Consider the following 18,189-nt stretch of genomic DNA (forward strand, 5'->3'; position numbering starts at 1 on the left):
AGCAAAGGGCAACAAATTTTATTAGGGGTCTGGAGCATTGCTCTTATGAGGAAGGGCAGGGAAAGCTGGGGCTGTTCAGCCTCAAGGAAACAGAACTGAGAGGGGACCTCCCTCATCAACGTCTATCAGTACTTGAAGGGAAATTGCCAAGATGGACCAGGCTCTTCCTAGTGGCGCTGAGCAGTAGAACAAGAGGCAATGGACAGATATTGATGCCCAGGAAGTTCCACCTGGACATGAGGAAGAACTTCTTAACTGTGCAGGTGACCATGCTGTGGAACAGATTGCCCAGAGAGGGTGTGGAGTCTCCCTCACTGGAAATATTCAAGAACCATCTGGACACAATCCTGTGCTGTGTGCTTTGTGATGACCCTGCTTGAGCAGAAAAGTCAGAAAAGATGACCCACTGTGGTTCCTTCCAACCTGATCCATTCTGTGACTCTGTAATCACAACCAGTGTAGAAATGACATTACTCTGTTGACTTTTCAAATGGCTAATTAGAAAAATATTTTAATGGTGCAGACATCATATATATTCAATTGCTATTAGCCATTAACAGAGAATCCTTCTCGGTCACAAACAGATCAGTATCTTGTGTGTTGTGTCAATCTTCTCACCCATCGTATGGGATTTTATTAAAGCTATTAGTATACAATAATTTTTAATATTAAGGAAATGCCTTTATTGTGAATATAATACCTCATTCTTCAACAGTGGCCAAGAAACTATCTTCTACATTTATTCTGGACCTCCACGCTGTAAAAGAAAAGCATTCAGTTAAATATATTCCACTAATAGAACTTAAAACTGAGATCAAATTCTCTTTTACACTGTTATAGACTAAGAGACATAGTTCCTAGTTTTAATTTCTGATTTAAATATTTACTTTTCTACCTATATAAGGACAGCATGCCAAATACCAGCATCCACCAGTCATGGCTACATTTTTTTTAAGGGAAAGTACAAAAAAAATCAACACATGCTACCTACAGTTACAGCTGCTTCCATGTCTTTTTCTGTGAAGAAACCTGACTCTTAACCTTAAAAATGTCCGACAAACACAATGCAAACAGACACAAGTTTTAATGTAACTTTCACTGCCTACATTCCAAAGTGCAAAGTAAAAACAAAGCCAAGCAGAGTCATTACAATCTTAATGAGAAATCAGAAAAGTATTCAGTTCATTATTATCCCAACAAAATTATTTTACAACTGACCTCACTGTTAAACAAACTTATGCAAAAAGTCAACAAGTGTATTACTATGGGAAATAACTGATTTTATTTCTACTATATAGATGCAGCCTACTTGCATATATGAAGGAAAAGTTATTTCCTGTACTAACATGGTTATGCTATACATGTCCTTACCATTTAACAAAGCTTTGCAAGCATCTTTTTATTTCGAACTCACCATCATCTCACAAATTCCTCACATTTTGTGCATTCTCCCCTTTCAACCATCAATTTTTACAGCTGAGAATTGTTACATAATAGAAGCAGTTTTTTCTTGCCTTTCATGTACAATGTCATGTTTACAAATATCTCAGAAGTTTAATAAAATGCTTCCACTACTAGAAATACAAGAGTTAATTTACTAATAAATAACTTATAAAACTAATTTGAGAAATATTTTGGACTTCAATCACCTGGTAATAGCCTTTCCTGGTCTAAGAACAAACTTTTGTGATCCTGCCTGGGACAGTCAAATTACACATTAAACAGCTGTTATAAAACAGGTAGTGCTGGCAATTAATGCAGGCTGTGACTATCAGCAGCTTACCTGCTGCTGTTCTAAGTCCAAATCTCTCTACTCAGTGGTACCACGAGCTACTATACAGTGAGAGTTGGGTAACTTCTGTATTAAGAATTGGTACATTAGGTATTACATATGAAAACCATAAAAGCCCAGGGCACACTCTTAGAAAGGATTACTATGTAATACCATACCAGAAGATGTAGAAATAAGCTAAAGAAGAAAACTTACTTGAATATATTCAATCTCTTCATCTGACATTTGTCTCCTTCTGTATTTCTGAGGTAAAGTTCTTGTTAATTCAGAAGTGTCTGGTGTGCCTTGTACTCTACTAACAGGTGAAATACTTTGAAATGCCGGTGATATGCCTCCTACAGATTCCTGTGCTTTTGAAGCAAGGAGAGATGGCATACTTGCTTGTAGAGATTCCTGTACTGAAACCCAGATTTCAAAACCATTTACAGAAATATTACTAGACTGTAAAATTAATAAGCAGCCAATAAAATCTACCATTGCTTGAAAATCTTATTCATTATAACAGATACCTAAAAGAATTAAATCGCTCTACTTCTTACAACCTGCTTTTATTGTTGTCAAATGTATCAAGTGCAGAATCTAAAAAATTCTGACAGTAGTCTGAATGGCAGAAACACTGATGTGAAAACAAAAGATGTATCAGCATACACCCTAACAATAGCGTTTTCACTGGGAAGCTGTACTTGGAGAAAAAGCATAAAGTTATGTAAATGTTTGTGTGTGGGCAATTATGTAGAAAGATAACAGATTATGCTTTTCATTTACTGCAACTGAAAAGACAGACAAGTGAAAAAGATTTAGAGGCTTACAGAAAGATAAAGCTCACAACCACAACAGGCCGCAACATGCAATGCAGTGCTGTACCCATTTTTAATATTACAAAATGGTATGCTATCACATTTTCTTAATGATGTGTAGAATGACCACCAAGTATGAGACATCAGCAATCAATGTTAATGAAATGTAAAGACCGAGGAGACATGAAGTTCTTCACAGGTGAGGATCAGGAGCTAAGCTTCAGGAATTCACATCAGAGAAGTTGCTTTGATTGTGCAGATAGAAGAGATAACAATAGGGCAGTGTTGTCACAGTCAGCATTCCAAACCTTAGTCTGTCCCACCATAGCTGATTTTACAATGGAAATATGCAAATGCCCCACTAGGCAGGACAGAAATCATAGCAATATGTTCATTTCAGGACTCAGTCCTATATATGGGATGGGATCCATCCCAGGGTGATGAGGGAGCTGGCAGATGAGCTTGCAAAGCCGCTCTCCATCATTTACCAGCAGTCCTGGCTCACTGGTGAGGTTCCAGAAAACTGGAAGCTGGCCAATGTGACACCCATTCACAAAATGGGTGGGAAGGAGGTAACTCCAGGCCAGTCAGCCTGACCTCGGTGCCTGGCAAGATTATGGAACAGATCATCTTGAGTGCCATCACACAGCACTGGCCAGGATATCAGACCCAGCCACCATGAGTTTAGGAGGGGCAGGTTGTGCTTAACCAGACCAACCTGGTCTCCTTTTATGACCAGGTGACCCCCCTGGTGGATGAGGGAAAGGCTGTGGATGTTGTCTATTTAGACTTCAGCAAGGCCTTTGACACTGTCTCCCACAGCACACTCCTGGAAAAGCTGGCAGCCCACGGCTTGGACAGGAGCACTCTTTGCTGGGTTAGGAACTGGCTGGATGGCCGGGCCCAGAGGGCGGTGGTGAACGCTGCTGCATCCAGCTGGGGCCAGTCACCAGTGGTGTTCCTCAGGAGTCTCTGCTGGGGTCAGTCCTGTTTAATATCTTTATTGATGACATGGATGAGGTATTGAGTCTTTCACTAGTGAATTTGCAGATGACACTAAGCTGGGAGTGTGTGTCAATCCATTGGAAGGTAGGAGAGTTCTGCAGAGAGACCTGGAATGGTTGAATGGATGGGCAGAGTCCAATAAGATGACATTTAATAAGTCCAAGTGCTGAGTCCTGCATTTTGGCCGCAATAACCTCCTGCAATATTATAGGCTAGGGACAGTGCGGCTGGACAGTGCCCAGGCAGAAAGGGACCTGGGGCTACTGGTTGACACCCAACTGAACATGAGCCAGCAGTGTGCCCTGGTGGCCAAGAAGGCCAATGGCATCCTGGCTTGTGTCAGGAATGGTGTGGCCAGCAGCACCAGGGAGGTCACCCTTCCCCTGTACTTGGCACTGGTGAGACCACACCTTGAGTGCTGTGTCCAGTTCTGGCCCCTCAGTTTGGGAAGGACGTTGAGACGCTTGAGTGTGTCCAGAGGAGGGCAACAAGGCTGGTGAGGGGCTTGGAACACAAACCCTGTGAGGAACGGCTGAGGGAGCTGGGGTTGTTTAGCCTGGAGAAAAGGAGACTCAGGGGTCTCCTTGTCACTCTCTACAACTTCCTGAAACGTGTTTGTATTCAGGTTGGTCTCTTTGTCCAGGCAGCAACTGACAGAACAAGAGGACACAGTCTTAAGCTGCACCAAGGGAAATACAGGTGATACAGGAAATACACTCTTTTTACGGAAAGAGTGATCAAGTTCTGGAACTGTTTGCCTGGGAAGGTGGTGGAGTCACCATTCCTGGATGTGTTTAAAAAAATATTACATGTGGCACTCGGTGCCATGGTTTAGTTGAAGTGTTAGGGCATGGGTTGGACTTGATGATCTTGAAGGTCTCTTCCAACCTAATGATTCTGTGATATGTAAGGGTAAAACACCTGACAAAGCAGAATGCTTCTACCGAAGTCCTTCCCAGTGCACCAGAAAAATGAGCAAGGCAAGTGCAACATCTAACAGCTGGAGAGAAGCTCTATATAACTACAAAATTAGCAGCATGAAAACTGCATGTATGAAAGCATGTGAGCAGCTACAACACCACAGTTTTGCCTGCTTTTGTCCTTCCTGGCTCCAGCAAGAGCAGTGACCACAAAGGAGAGGGAGCCAGTTTTAGCTTTAATGAGTCTGATGCAGTTGCAGGATTGGGACAAACAATCAAACACCTGCAGCACTCTGACGAAGCTACCATTGAGAGGCATATTAAGAAGCTGTCAATCATAAGACTGGGTCTGAAAGTCCCAAGGTGGTTCAGAAATAATGGAAGATCCCAAACCAAAACAAAACCAAAACCAAAACACCCCAAAACAAACCAAACAAACAAAACCACACACACACACACAAAAAACACCACCAAAAAAACCCTCACCAGTTTCTCCAAGTTCGTTTTGCCTACAACAAAAGTCTACAGATTTGTCAAGGGTTTTCCTCTACTGTATGTTTGAGTCTGAAGTATAGTTGGAGTAGACTCATTAGCAAATTAAAAACATCAGAAGTGCAGTAAACAGAAATTTTACTGTTGCTGTTTTCGTTCTATTACAGTCCCTGCTACATCTCTCCCTTCCCTGTTTGAGACCATAATGTTGCAGTAGTAATAGGCCCACAGGATTTGGCTGGCCTTTCACATCCCTAGTTGCTCTAGAGGAGCCATTTAGCTATGTAGGAGCAACAATCTGGTACAATTAAATGCAGATTTTGCTACAGCTTTCAAGCAAGACAAAGTAGGTTGCAGCTTACTAACAAGATGACAGATCCTGATGAAGGTAGAAAAGTATAACATAACTAAAAGACACAGTCACAAGAATATTCTGACAGAGATAAACAAGAGGTCAGAAACACATTTTCAAGTTTTTGAGAAAGTAATTCACTGGCATGAGAGGTGGTGCATTTGGCTGAACTGTGCAAAATGTACAGCATACAGAAAGTTATTGCAAAAATAGTTCCTTAAGAGTTCACAGGCAAGTCAGAAGAGGCATTTATATACACTGTAGAGGCTTTCAAATGTTAAACTAAACTTAAAGCTAAATTGAGGGCTTGATAACGCTGTGACAAATAGATAGGCACAGTATAATACCAAAAGAAGTGAGAATAACATAACAGAGCTTTTGAAGACAACTCCTACTTTTCCTTAAGTCCTTTTTGACCCCAAAGGACTTCCAAATCAACATATTGCTAATACAAATCTGTTGTTTGAATACAATAGTATTGGGAGTACCATAAATATCAACATAGGTATAAAAGTTAATGTCAAAGATTGCAATGAAGTATTTTTTTCCTCAGCATTAGTTAGTAACAGAAGAAAATACTTCTTAAAATGTAGAGGGCTCGATCTCCCAGCTATAATAATGTTTTGAAAATACAGCAGAAAATACATCACATGTTTCAACTAAGAAAAAATGAGGAAAATGCAACATAATTTATGCAAATATCACTGAATAACTAAAGCTGCTTCAAACTGACTTGGGCATAGTCATTTCAGTAAATATTAATATTTGGGAAATGTGACTTTATATAAAGTAGAAAACAAACACTGGAAATCCTTGTGAATCTTTCTTGAGAAAAAAAAAAAGATGTGCATGCATTATGTGTCTGCACACAGTTGCACAGAAAAGAAGCTGTGAAGAAAGTTCCAAGAGTTGCCTTCAAACCAAGAATGTTTCAAAAACCTCACTCCAACTCAGTTCAACTGTATAGCTCAAAGAGAGAAATACCCAAAATACTTACTTTTAGGTCTGGGACCACTTTTTCTGTCTGGGAACTTTATTAATGGAGTATGTGGCTTGACTACCTAGAAGAAGACCAGGTAGTGGGAGAAACAGACACAGGTTACTGTGAATAATAAAATGGCATGCATCATGTATCAAACAACCACTCTAAACAGCTGCTCTCTGCACCACTACTCTGATACACTTACTGCTTCTTGAAGTCCTATGTTTACCCCAGGTAAAGAAAGTTACTTTAAAAAGCAGTCCTGCACCCTGAGGTCCAGAGCAGGTACAGGCTTTGTCTTCCTTTTCTCATCTCTGTGTGTGTGTGTGTGTGCAGAAACAGCCACTGCCACTGCATAAATGCAATCACAATGCAATCTGCTCTGGTGAGAACCCACCCAGAGTGCTGTGTCCAGGTCTGGGGTCTCCAAAGCAAAAAACAAAACAAAACAAAACAAAACAAAACAAAAAACCCAAAAAAACATGAACGTGCTGGAGTGAGTCCAGAGCAGGGCCATTAAGATGATCAGAGGGCTGAAGCACCTCTCCTGTGAGAACAGGCTGAGAGAGCTGGGGGTGCTCAGCCTGAAGAATGCTCTGGGGAGAACTTACAACCCAAACAGGGCAGGTTTGGATTGGAAGGATTAGGAAGAAATTCTTTATTTGAGGGTTGGGAAGTACTGGCACAAATTACCTAGAGCATCTGTGGCTGTCCCATCCCTGGAAGTGTCTAAGACCAGGCTGGATGGGGCTTTGAGCAACCTGGAGGTGACCCTGCCCACGGCGGGGGGGTGCTGTAACTAGGTGACCTTTAAGGTCCCTTCCGATCCAAACCGTGCCGTGGTTCCACAGCGCTCTAGCACACGGAATCGCGAGCTGTGCTCTGCCTGTACAAAGCACTGTCACCTTGGAGAGGCCCATCTCAGGAAGGAGCTGCCAGCCAGCTCCGCACCCGCTGCTATCACAGCGCCCGGCACCTGCGACACCGTGTGCACGCGACTGCACAGCTCTCCCCAAGGACATCGGCCGTCCCGGCGGCGTGTCCTCAAGCCTCAAGCCGCGGCCGCCTCAGATCTGCTGCTCGGCGGTGGCAGCAGGAGAAGTGAGCCCCACCCGCTTAGGGGGTTTTAGACACCGCCGCCCCGGGGATGCCCTTACCTGCACCGCCCTGGTAGCGGCCGCCATCTTGCTGCCCATGGTGAGGAGCATGAGGGGCAGCTCTGGGCCCCGCCCACAGGCACGATCCGACCGTGGGCGGGGCCTCTCTGTTTGTGAGCGGGCCCGGAGCGGTGGCCTGGCCTGCCAAACAAACCGCTTTACCATGAGTTAAAAGAACTCCAAGCCAAGTAAATCATTTTCAGGAAAATTAGCGTTTTATTTTTATTATTAGACCAAGGCACTCACCTAAAAAAAGCAGCTAGTGATCACTCACCAAGTTAAAAATGACGTTACACACCAAGACAACAAGGGACATTACATACTCCCAAAGTGTGCTACACCCCAAGAGTCTATTTCCTTCAAACATCAAACACCACCAACTAAAAAAAGCGCAAATGCTAATGAAGACATGCAATTAAAACACTGCTTAGCTGCACAGTCGACAGTATGAAGTGACATCTGCAGACAAGAGTCACTGCTAAAAAGAGCATAAAATTTCTGGTGTTTAAAATTATACATAATGCCTTAATAACAAAAATAATCCCAACCCCAGACTTGCTCATAAATTTTCCTGATTGAGCTTTTGACGACTGGGACAGAGCAGGGTCATGCATCTTGCTTGAGCTCTACAGCCTTCTGGTTACCAGGAAAGGGGTACAGCAGATCTTCAGTTTAAGTCCACTTCTACATGAAACCTTGAAACTTTTCTTGTGTTCTTGCTGCCTTTCAGAGGAAAATACGTGCCCGCTTTGACAAATTCTAACTCTCTGGAGAGGCCAACATCTTTCAGAAAGGTCAAATTTTAAGATTCTTGAAGTGTATTTTTGAAATACATGCAATCTATCAAGTTTAGTTAAAATGCACACACTGTATAAACACCACATCTCCTGACTCACTGAAGATAGACATTTTTTTCAAGCTGTAGAACAATTGCCTTTAATGATGGATCTTCTGCCCAGTTAACTTTGCTTCCAATTATGACGTTCTATAAATGAGAAAGATTTACAAGTTAAAACAAGCCTTTAAGGACAATTCCTAGTAAAGTATTTCAAAGAAATTTTGCTTTATAATTTTTAATTTGAAAGCCCTTGAAATTCACAAGTGTTTGAAGTAGGCAGGATGAAGAGAAAAAGGAGAAAGGGAATTATTGGTTTAGATCCTGTTGTTGATACATAGGCAAAAAAAAAAACCCAAATCCATGCTTTTTTATTTCCTAGAGGGCCTTCATACTACATGTATGTTAAACACAGAAACCTAGAGAACATTTTTTAACAATATGAAATACAGTTTGCCACAAACATAAAATAACACAGTTAACATTCTTACCCTGCCATTCTGGATTAAAAAGGGAAATTTAAATTTAACCAAAGAGGATTTGCTCTACTTAGGGCTCAGAAAATTTCAGGAATACAAAACCAGGAGATAGTTTTAGACTCTAAACTAAATCCTGGTACAACGTTAAATTTCTCATTCTCAATTTGACATGTAATGACATTATCAATGCGAAATAGTAGCAGCCATAGCATGCAGAGCAAAAAGTCAGAACATTCTTTTTGTTCTTGACATTCCTATGCAGCCTGAGACCCTTCCACTCTAACCGAAACCATGAGGTTTTTTCCCTCACTTTGTGTGACTTCACATTGCAGGTGACCTGCCAGTCACTGCATGTATACAGACTAGTTAGCAGCCCCTGACACATGGATAACCAAAAGAGCAAAGTCTACACTGCTGAAAGAATTTGGAGACTGGCTGTGGTTGCAGGCCAAGGCTTTCACAGGACTCTAGGGGGTGACACAAACAGAGAAGGCCAGAAGGGGCAGATGAAGGCTCCCTGGTAACATAGGACTAACACCTATTTATTTTTTCTAACCATGAGGTGGGGAAACTGATTTGGTAGGGTGTAGAGGTTACTCAGAGCAGAAGGAAATACAGCCATTACTGTGACAGACATTCTTCAAGAAAGATGCATTATTTTTGTACCTTTAAGGAAGCAAAGACAGATTGATAGACTGTCTCTAAACTCTGCAAAAAGTTAATGCAAAGATACTTGTGACAATTTCATTCTCTTAGCCTTTAAAGCAATAGAAGTCTTCCTTCTAGGCACAGTCCTTCCATTAGCACTGTTAAACTTAAAGGTTTTAGAAAACAATTTTGTGTTGTTAAGTTATATTTGCCATACAGTATATTATCTTGAGTGTAATGAAAAATTGTAAACTTGGTTCTAAAAGCCACACATTACCTGGAACACATTTTGAATTATTGTAGTCATCTGTCTTTCTTTTTCTAATTTATTAAGCATCTTCTCTGTTTCAGCGACATTCACACTTGCATTTTTCTCCTTTTGCCTTTTCATCATGGTATGAATTTGCTGTAGTTTCTGTCCTCCATATTTTTTTAGTGCTGTTACATTATTAGGAAAATTAAGCATTAAGTTAGGTGTACTGAAGATACTCTTTCCCTTACAGCCACCTAAAGCACTTCCACTGCATAACCCTTATTTCACACTCTACTCCTTCCCTCCAATATACCTCAATATAATTCTTTAATGAAAGAAGCAACACATGCTGTGGCTACTTGGTCTCAAACTAAATCAATTGGCTCCCTGGACAACAGTAAAACAGAAAGTACATTGTATGCTGCCTGCATTTTCCTCACACAGGGACTAATTTGCATCTCTGTCCTATACCCTGTTTTTGAGTGCCACAACTTTTATAGGTCTTTTTTATACCTTTTAAAGACCCTTACTCCTTTTTCAGATTTCACTGAAACCAAATTCCAAAGTCATACAAGGAGCATATGGACATGACCAGTGAATATTACTATTTTATAGGAAACCAGGTTAAAAACTAGATTGATTAAAGGTGTTTAGGGGCAGTTCATATGTTGAAAGAATGCTGGCAGAGCATCCCTTCCTTTATTTGCAAAGATATCAGTATGTTCATTTTTCCCATGTGAACAGTTATTTCAGTGTGTTTATTCATTACTGTCAATATATACACAATTCCCTATACATGACTCAAATGATAGCTGTTAAAATTGTTAAAAGTTCTAAATATTGACATCATATCTAAATTTGACCCACTTTAACAAGGCTACTGAACACCAATATATACACACTTCTTTTTAAGTAAATTCCCTCTCTATTCTGCAAGCATCTCATAAATGTGCAGTATGACAAAAAAACATCTTTTAGTTGTTGTAGGGGTGATTTAAATGGCAAAATAATGTGTAACTTTCTGAGGAGCTTACATGAAATAATAAAATGCTGCCACATTGTTTTTGAGTGTTGTCTTGCATCTCTCATTCTAACATGTCAGTCTCAAGTTCAAATAGGGAACGTGCCAGCTCATCTCTACAGTACTTTCTACTCTTTTAACAAGTTTAATAACTGTGTTTTGTTACTTCCCATGTAAATTAATATTGCTACAGGAACAATTTTAAAATATGAACTATATGAACTCTACATTAAAATACAAACTAAAGTCAATACAGATAACACACTTACAGAGTCTCTCCTTTTTAATGTTAATCAGCTGCTGTTCCTTCTGATGTACTTTCTGAAAGAAAAAAAAAGTATTTTCCTTTTTTTGAAGGACTCTTGTCTTCAAAAATATTGGAATATGCTAATTCAATCCACAAACACAGCTAAGGGCAACTCAGACTTACTTACATGATCACTTTAAGTAATCCTTAATTTTGACAGCAGTAGGAACTGCACCCATGTTACTACATGTTTAGCTTTGAATGACTTGTGCAGTCCTGTTGCTTTCAAAGTGTACTCCTGCCCATGCTGAGGTTGGTTGACCTGCACAACAGTAACAGAAGCTAAAACTGCCACTTACCTGCTGATTGTCAATAATTGTCTGGCTGAGCAACACAATGCGTTTCATTGTTTCCAGGATCAGACTAAGGAAGGAAACAGTTGCATACCTTAAGACCATGAATATAAGTCAATATCATAAATGTTTTAATCAACTTTATTTAGTTTAAATAAAGAATTTCTAATTTCTCCTAATAGCAAATTGATGTCACTTCTTTTTGCAGTTACACTTGCAATATCATTTCTTTTTACAGTTAATACACTCAGTGTCATTGTAGAGGCCAAAGAGTTCTGTCACTTCCCTCTCAATTTCCCTAAGATTTCATTTAAGTCTGTCCAACATTTTAAATCACAGAGTTTGGATGGCATCAAGAAAGCCCAGCCATCTGGAAATGGCTATGAATTAAAGCTCCTAAATCAAGGAGATGCAATCTCTTAGCTGTATTTCTGACAGAAATTAAATTTCTCATATTACACTTCATATGCATCCACCTGTTAATAACGGGCAGGCAGTGAAAAGCTACTTTTAAATATGTTTAAGCTTTCAGTTCTATTTCAAAGACATTTTGCTCCTACATAGTTAATTAATAAAGACAGCAAAGCAGAGGCAAGGCCCTGTTACAAGCCTGTAATGTGCTCAGCTATTATAAATGCAGGTAATTCAGGCACTAAAGACAAAAAGCTCTCCTGGCTACAAGCAGTTCTCACTAGTGAATCAAGAGTTATGATCTCTGTAACCAAAGGTGAGCAAATTCAGAGCTGAAATGCAAATCTACCATGAGTGTATGAAGTCTGATCATGCTGATTCTAGCCAGAAGGTAGACAGTGTATCATTCTGTCAAATCTAGAAAAAGGAAGCTTTCTTTCATAAGAGGTAAAATGAAATAATCTAGAAATGCGTCACAATAAACTGTACAAAGTCCATTGCTTTCTAGCCATCTGACTTCTGAGAACACCTTACCGTGAGTCCTCATCATCTTGTTTCAATTTGTTTCTCAGGGCGTCCATAATTTGTGTCCTGCATATTGCAAGAAATAGCATATGACTGGTAAGAACTCATAAGAAACTGAGAGAAGCAGGAAACCAAGAGAAGCAGATTTAAAGAAGTAATATAAGAACATAATTTCCAGGATTCCACTTTTGTCCACTTTCACATTGGAATTATATAAACAAAATATTCAGTACCTTTTAAATACCACACTTCTTAAATAATGGGGCTTAACTCTCAAGACAGGAAAGAAGTATCAATGCTTATTTGTGAGAATGACAACTCCTTTTTCTCTTGACCAACATATTTGGACACCATTAATCCCAGAGTCTGCAGAAAGGAAGCTGGGCAAAGGTGTGAATTCAAATCAACAGCCATGAAACACATGGGATGTCTAACATTATCAACTTCCATCTTTTCATAGGCATTTGGAAAATACTGCCAAGAAATATGCTTACTGATCTGTACAGTCACTCTTTCCCTACTGTAAAGGAACTTCTGGGTGTACACATTTCAACTTGTAAGTTTTTAGTTTTGGTGGGCTTTTTAAAATTTTGTTTCCTACAGCATATCAATCTGCATTCCTATTGTTCAATGTACTTAAAATCTCCCCAATCTCCCATATCACTTTAAAATCCTGTTTTAATCAGACCTATGTATACATGCATAGAGGAAAGCTCCAAATAAAGGGTGAAGAAAATTCTACCTTTGTAAGGCCAATGTCTTGTTCCAGAAAGAGACTTTTGCTTCTTGTATATCTCTTTCCAAATGTTGTGTGGCACTGAAAGACAAAAAGCAATAAGACAGATGACCTGAGTGTGAAGATAACAGAGTTTAAAAGCAGTGTGACATTTTAAATTGCTTTCTACTTATCTAATGTAAGAATTTTTCATGTGAGCCACAAATCATTAGGGCCAAGAGTAATTTAGCATCGGGAACTATTATCAGTGAATTCTAGCCATCACATAAAGGACTGCAAATTTAAAAGCCACATCAGATACAGAAGTACAATGGGAGAATGAATAAAGCATTTCTTCCCCACCTTTCCTCTTAGTTTCCATTATTTCCACCAATCTTCTCTGAAGTACTGATTGTTAATCCAGCAATTCACTAAGAAGGAATAACTGGAAGAGAATTTTTCAGTTATCCTGACATACCTCTGGATAAAGTTTTCATCAATTCCATGATCAAGGAAATTTTCTTGACCTGCAAAAGAGAATGTCACTAAAACAAGCACAACAGAGACTTTTAAATACAACCTATAGAGCATAATAGATTAGCAATTTTTGTGTGAACAAATTATTTCTTACTTCTATCTCCAAACTTTATTATCTTTTACTGTTACTGAGACTATGCTATCAATCAGTATATTGACTGATAGCATAGTCAAGTCAGTACTATGCTGTGTATCAGAAATAATTAATTTAGCATTTTTTAGACGAGCTGGAGCTGGGTTCATGACATTGCTCTATTTATGCCACTGGATAGTTCAGTGGAAGAGCATGTACCCAACTGCATGCTGGGCTGTATCAGAAACGTGGCCAGCTGGTCAAGGGAGGAGATTCTGCCCCTCTAATCAACTCTTGGCACACCCCACTTGGTGTGCTGCATCCAGGCCTGGGATTCCCAACATAAGGACATGGATCTGTTAGAGAAGGTCCAGAGGAGGGCAATGAAGATGATCAGAGGGCTGGAGCACCTCTCCTGTGAGGAAAAGGCTGAGAGAGTGGTTGTTCAGCTTGGAGAAGGTTGCTTGCTGAGTCCTTCCAGTCCCTGAACGGAGCTTACAAGAGAGCTGGAGAAGAACTTTTTACTAGGGTATGTAGTGACAGGACAAGGGGGGACAGTTTGTACCTGAAAGAGGGTAGGTTTACATTAGATATACTGTGGGATGATGAGGCATTGGTAGAGAGATCGCCCAGAGAAGCTGTGGATGCCTCATCCCTGGGAGTGCTCAAGATCAGGTTGTCAGGTTGGATAGGGCTTTGAGCAAGATGGTCTAGTGCAAGGCGTCACTGTGCATGGTGGGGGGGTTTGGAACCAGATGTGTTTAATGTCCCTTCCAACCTAAATCATCTCGTGACTCTAGAGGTAATGGAAACACCTTAAATCAGTATTGCTGCCAAACACTTTGGCAAACTTTTGGCAAGACTACAGCCTCAGTGACCAGATTTCTGAAAACCATCACTATATGTCAGAGAAGCCTAAAGTTCAAACCCAGAAAAGGAAGGAAAGGGCAGTGGGCAGCAGCTATATGGCATCTTTGTAAACATTCAAATACGTGTCAAAAGCTGCCTAGAAAACGTGTTAAATCGTACAGCCAGGAGAAAAACCCTATTATTATCATAAGGAGCACTTTTGAGAAATAATTAAAGAAAATATTCAAAAACTATATATACATATATAAGAAATAGATATATGCCACATCTCATTCATTGTTAGGGCAACATCCCAATGCGAGGAGGGATATACTTACTGGCAAGAATAGCCGTGTTGTACGCCATGAGCTGCTCCTTCATTCGGTCCCTCAGGCTGCGGCGGGAGTAAAGCGACAACGGTCAGAAGCTGCGCATCCCTTCATCCCACCCCTGGGCTGCTGCCCGTCCCGCCGGCACTAACCGGAGTAGAGGGCGGACACCGACATCGTCGTAGCCTCCGCCGCCGCCCTGGGACCACCCCGGGGCCGGAGTCGGCACCAGCTCCGGGAGTGGGGCCGGGGCCGGGGCCGGGGCCGGGGCCGGGGCCGAGTCCCGGGTCAGCGCCGCCATGGCCGCACCTTCAAACCGCGCGGCTCCCGGCGGCCCGCGCGCCCTGCGCCTGTGCAGAGCAGCGGCGGGGCGGGGTGGCGCAGCCCTCAGTGGCCCTGGTCCCGTGCGTGCAAGGGGAAAAATGAAAGTAACATTGGCAGAGCACTAGGTAAAGCGCAATAATCCTTCCCTCTGACCTAGTGTTCACGCGGAGATAGAAGCAATAGGTGCAACCTACTAACGGAAGTAAAAAATAGACTGCAAAAAAGAAACACTAAGTGAAGAGAGCCTCTGCACAGAACCAGAGACTTACTTGGGTTTAAGAGCAAAGGCAGCTGTCAACCCAATGATCCTGTTCACCATTAAACCAGGTGCGACCTCAGGTGTCATATTCACACATTTTTTTGAACATGCCAGGGATGCTGACTCCTGCACAACTCTGGGCAGCTTGTTCCAATGCCCGACTATCTTGGACAGCCTCTGTAATTGTCTAAGGGAGGGTACAGTATGGCTTCACCAGCCAGTCTCCTAGAGTCCTCAACAATTTCTTCTTCTTTGAGCTCTGCCACCAGGCTGAGCAGATCATCCACCACACACAGCTGCTTTCTCTGCTGCCCCCAAGTCTAACCTGGTGGGCACTCCCATCAACAAATTAGCAGAGCTCATGCCAAGGCTGCTGTCCATACACCACCCTGCGTGACCAGCCACCTGAGCTGGCCCCAGAGCTCACCCAAGCTCTCAGCACTGGTCACAGAGTCCAGGGAGATGCTTCAGCTGTAGGAGGAAGGTAACTGTGCTTCTCTCCCCACCAAAAAACCCCAACCGAGCAAAAAAATGTGAAAGCTTTAGTAAGTTTAATACAAATAAGGTACTTTGTATATACAATGAGCAGCATTCCGCTTAAATTCATATAGAAGTTAAAACTTTTTAGCCAGATCCCATATAATGGGAGAGTACAACTGTTCAGTGGTGCTTATCTTGGTGTTGGCGGTGGTGGTGATACCTTAAAGACCTGGAAGTGAAACAACACATTTTGAGCCAATATTAGTATAGGAGATTAAATAAAGGCTGGTCTTTATTGAAGGCCTCCAGGGGAAGATATGGAAAAATTACCCCCCTCCCCCCCCCCATGGGGTGAATACAGATTTATAAGTTTAGCAAATTAACATAACTGACAAGAATTCTCAATTAGATGCACAAGTGATGAAGTAATTCCCACATGTTCAACCATCTCTGAATCCTCTCCCAGCCCCTGCTGGACAGAAGCTAAACTTTGTTTTTGAAAATGTGTCTCAAAGAGCTGGCTTCAACCTTGGCTCCCAGGAAGAACCAAGATAGGATAGGGGCCTTGGACCCCCAGGGTTTGGACACTGTGAAATGTGTTTTGTCTTTCTTCCTATCAAGGTAGGGAAAAAGTGAGGGGAAGTACTGGTGAGGAACTATGTACAACAATAATCTACAGAGCTATGAATATATATGAAGGAAGTGTAACAGCAAAAATCAATCAGTGGCATATTTCTTTGTAACTGCCTGCAGAGAAATAAGGTTGATTATGTTTACTCTGTTCACTAACACTATTTCAGCTCACTTAATGCTTGCTAATCAAGCCAGGCCCATCCGAGTACACAAACCCTATTCATGCATGGTCCATACCATCTGAGAAAGATAAAGATCTTCAGCTCAGAAGTGAGCAGATCTTATTTAAGTCTGTCTGCAGTGACTCAACTGAACCAGCTTCTATGTGCCATGTATCAACACATAACCACACATATTCCCCTTACCACTGCACCCTAAGATTCTTACCTTTTGCTTGGCAGCATACTTATTCACATTGATTACATTCTTTGACATATGCCATATAACTCAGAGAATGTCACTCTCAGTATAAGATGTGTAGCACTGCAGAAGTGACAACTGAAAAGAAGGGAATCCATTAGGTAAGCCTATTAGAATAATCCAAGTACACTGGGTTCTTAGTCTTCAGTTTTGCTTGGACAATTATGGTCTCTTGTCTCACAGTGGGAGGTTTTAAAAGGTACTGCCCTACTGCTGTCAGTTTTTAGTGGTCCAAAGGGAGACAAGAACATGGTGAAATACCATGAGGAATGGAGGAAGCATGCACCTTGTAAGAGTGGCCTTTTAAGCTGCTGCACAGGCACACTGAGTCACAAAGTAGGAGGTGACCTAACAAGCACAACTTATGAACATGCATCCATCGAAGAGTTTCAGAGACAAACAGAAGGCAGCTGCTGCAATCATGGATGGAGGGACGTGAACCATGTCATAATTCACAATGCACATGTCTATCAGGTACTTGGCCAGAATGTTTTGTTCAGTTTACCTGCAGTAAGTCAGAGTTGAATATTGGGTATCTCCAGGGCAAGAGCATCCTCTCAAGCCTTGGTTTAGTTAAACAGGAAGAAATACTTAGAGAACACTTTCAGAGTACAGGGTTGAAATTCAAGTGCCTTAATCACAGAACACTTCTCTGTTATATTAGGCTGCTCATAGTCTAGGACTGCCCCCTTCAATGGCAGTCTAGCAGTTATTGCAATATCAGTGTCATGTTTCACTGTGCGAAACTGGAAGGAGTTCTTTTAAAATTAAATTGTTAGGAACAAAATTAAGTCAAAGGAGAGAAACATTGTATCTAAGAGCCATTTATTCCTAATGAAAAACAAAATGAAAGGGAGTTACTCTACTAAAGAGGGCTAGAGAAGATCTAGCAAGAGAAAGAAAAATGGGAAAGGGGTGGGGTGGGGAGGGAAGAAAGAGAGTGAGAGAGAAAGAGAAAGATTCCACTGGAGGTTGGCGGGTGCGTCCACGAGGTGGGGGGGTGTGCACACTGCTTGACGGGAAACTGGACACGAGGTGAGGGGGGCAGTGGGCCAGGAGGCCCAGAAGCCTGGATAGGGTTGCAGTGACAATCACAGCAGTGGCCAGCAGGGTTGGATGCAGGTGGCTTAGGCAGGGACACAGGGAGGCAGAACAGACATGAGGGTGAGAAAGAGCCAGCGAGGAAATGAGAGCCAGAAGGCAAGCCAGGGGCCAGGGCAGAGAATCAAGGGACAGTCAACATGGCTGACATCCTGGTGGGAGTCTCGTATAGATCACCCAACCAGGATGAAGAAGTAGAT

At 41.6% G+C, this 18,189-nt stretch overlaps 2 protein-coding genes across 4 annotated transcripts; both read right to left on the reverse strand.

Annotated features, from left to right (window-relative positions):
* Positions 1–478: 478 nt before the first annotated feature.
* On the reverse strand, positions 479–7,662 carry MRPS36 (mitochondrial ribosomal protein S36). Of its 2 annotated transcripts, none has more exons than XM_054003550.1 (4): positions 7,498–7,662; positions 6,356–6,419; positions 1,988–2,190; positions 479–757 (listed from the first exon to the last, which is right to left on the reverse strand). In XM_054003550.1, exons 1-4 carry the CDS (start codon positions 7,660–7,662, stop codon positions 740–742), a joined length of 450 nt encoding a protein of 149 aa, XP_053859525.1. In that variant the 3' UTR covers positions 479–739. The 2 variants fall into 2 exon arrangements, with proteins under 2 accessions (XP_053859525.1, XP_053859526.1); XM_054003551.1 differs by lacking the exon at positions 7,498–7,662 and adding an exon at positions 7,246–7,473.
* Positions 7,663–7,693: 31 nt separating this feature from the next.
* Positions 7,694–17,141, reverse strand: CENPH (centromere protein H). 2 transcript variants are annotated; one of them, XM_054003549.1, is made up of 9 exons: positions 16,856–17,141; positions 14,782–14,837; positions 13,463–13,511; positions 13,012–13,086; positions 12,279–12,335; positions 11,340–11,427; positions 11,003–11,054; positions 9,737–9,897; positions 7,694–8,482 (listed from the first exon to the last, which is right to left on the reverse strand). In XM_054003549.1, the coding sequence occupies exons 1-9, from the start codon at positions 16,870–16,872 to the stop codon at positions 8,390–8,392; spliced, it is 648 nt and encodes a 215-aa protein (XP_053859524.1). In that variant the 5' UTR covers positions 16,873–17,141; the 3' UTR covers positions 7,694–8,389. The 2 variants fall into 2 exon arrangements, with proteins under 2 accessions (XP_053859524.1, XP_053859523.1); XM_054003548.1 differs by lacking the exon at positions 16,856–17,141 and adding an exon at positions 14,925–15,127 and having other exon boundaries at positions 11,340–11,403.
* Between the last annotated feature and the right edge of the window lie 1,048 nt (positions 17,142–18,189).

This window comes from Vidua macroura, chromosome Z, assembly GCF_024509145.1.
Source record: "Vidua macroura isolate BioBank_ID:100142 chromosome Z, ASM2450914v1, whole genome shotgun sequence".
NCBI lineage: Eukaryota > Metazoa > Chordata > Aves > Passeriformes > Viduidae > Vidua > Vidua macroura.

Coding starts and splice junctions, on each gene's coding strand:
- MRPS36 (XM_054003550.1), bottom strand. CDS start 7,662: ATGGTAAAGCGGTTTGTTTGGCAGGCCAGGCCACCGCTCCGGGCCCGC. Junction 6,420..7,497: donor CCGCTACCAGGGCGGTGCAG/GTAAGGGCATCC, acceptor GTCTTCTTCTAG/GTAGTCAAGCCACATACTCC. Junction 2,191..6,355: donor AAGTGGTCCCAGACCTAAAA/GTAAGTATTTTG, acceptor TCTGGGTTTCAG/TACAGGAATCTCTACAAGCA.
- CENPH (XM_054003548.1), bottom strand. CDS start 15,073: ATGGCGGCGCTGACCCGGGACTCGGCCCCGGCCCCGGCCCCGGCCCCG. Junction 14,838..14,924: donor GGTGTCCGCCCTCTACTCCG/GTTAGTGCCGGC, acceptor CTCCCGCCGCAG/CCTGAGGGACCGAATGAAGG. Junction 11,404..12,278: donor CAAGATGATGAGGACTCACG/GTAAGGTGTTCT, acceptor TTCCTTCCTTAG/TCTGATCCTGGAAACAATGA.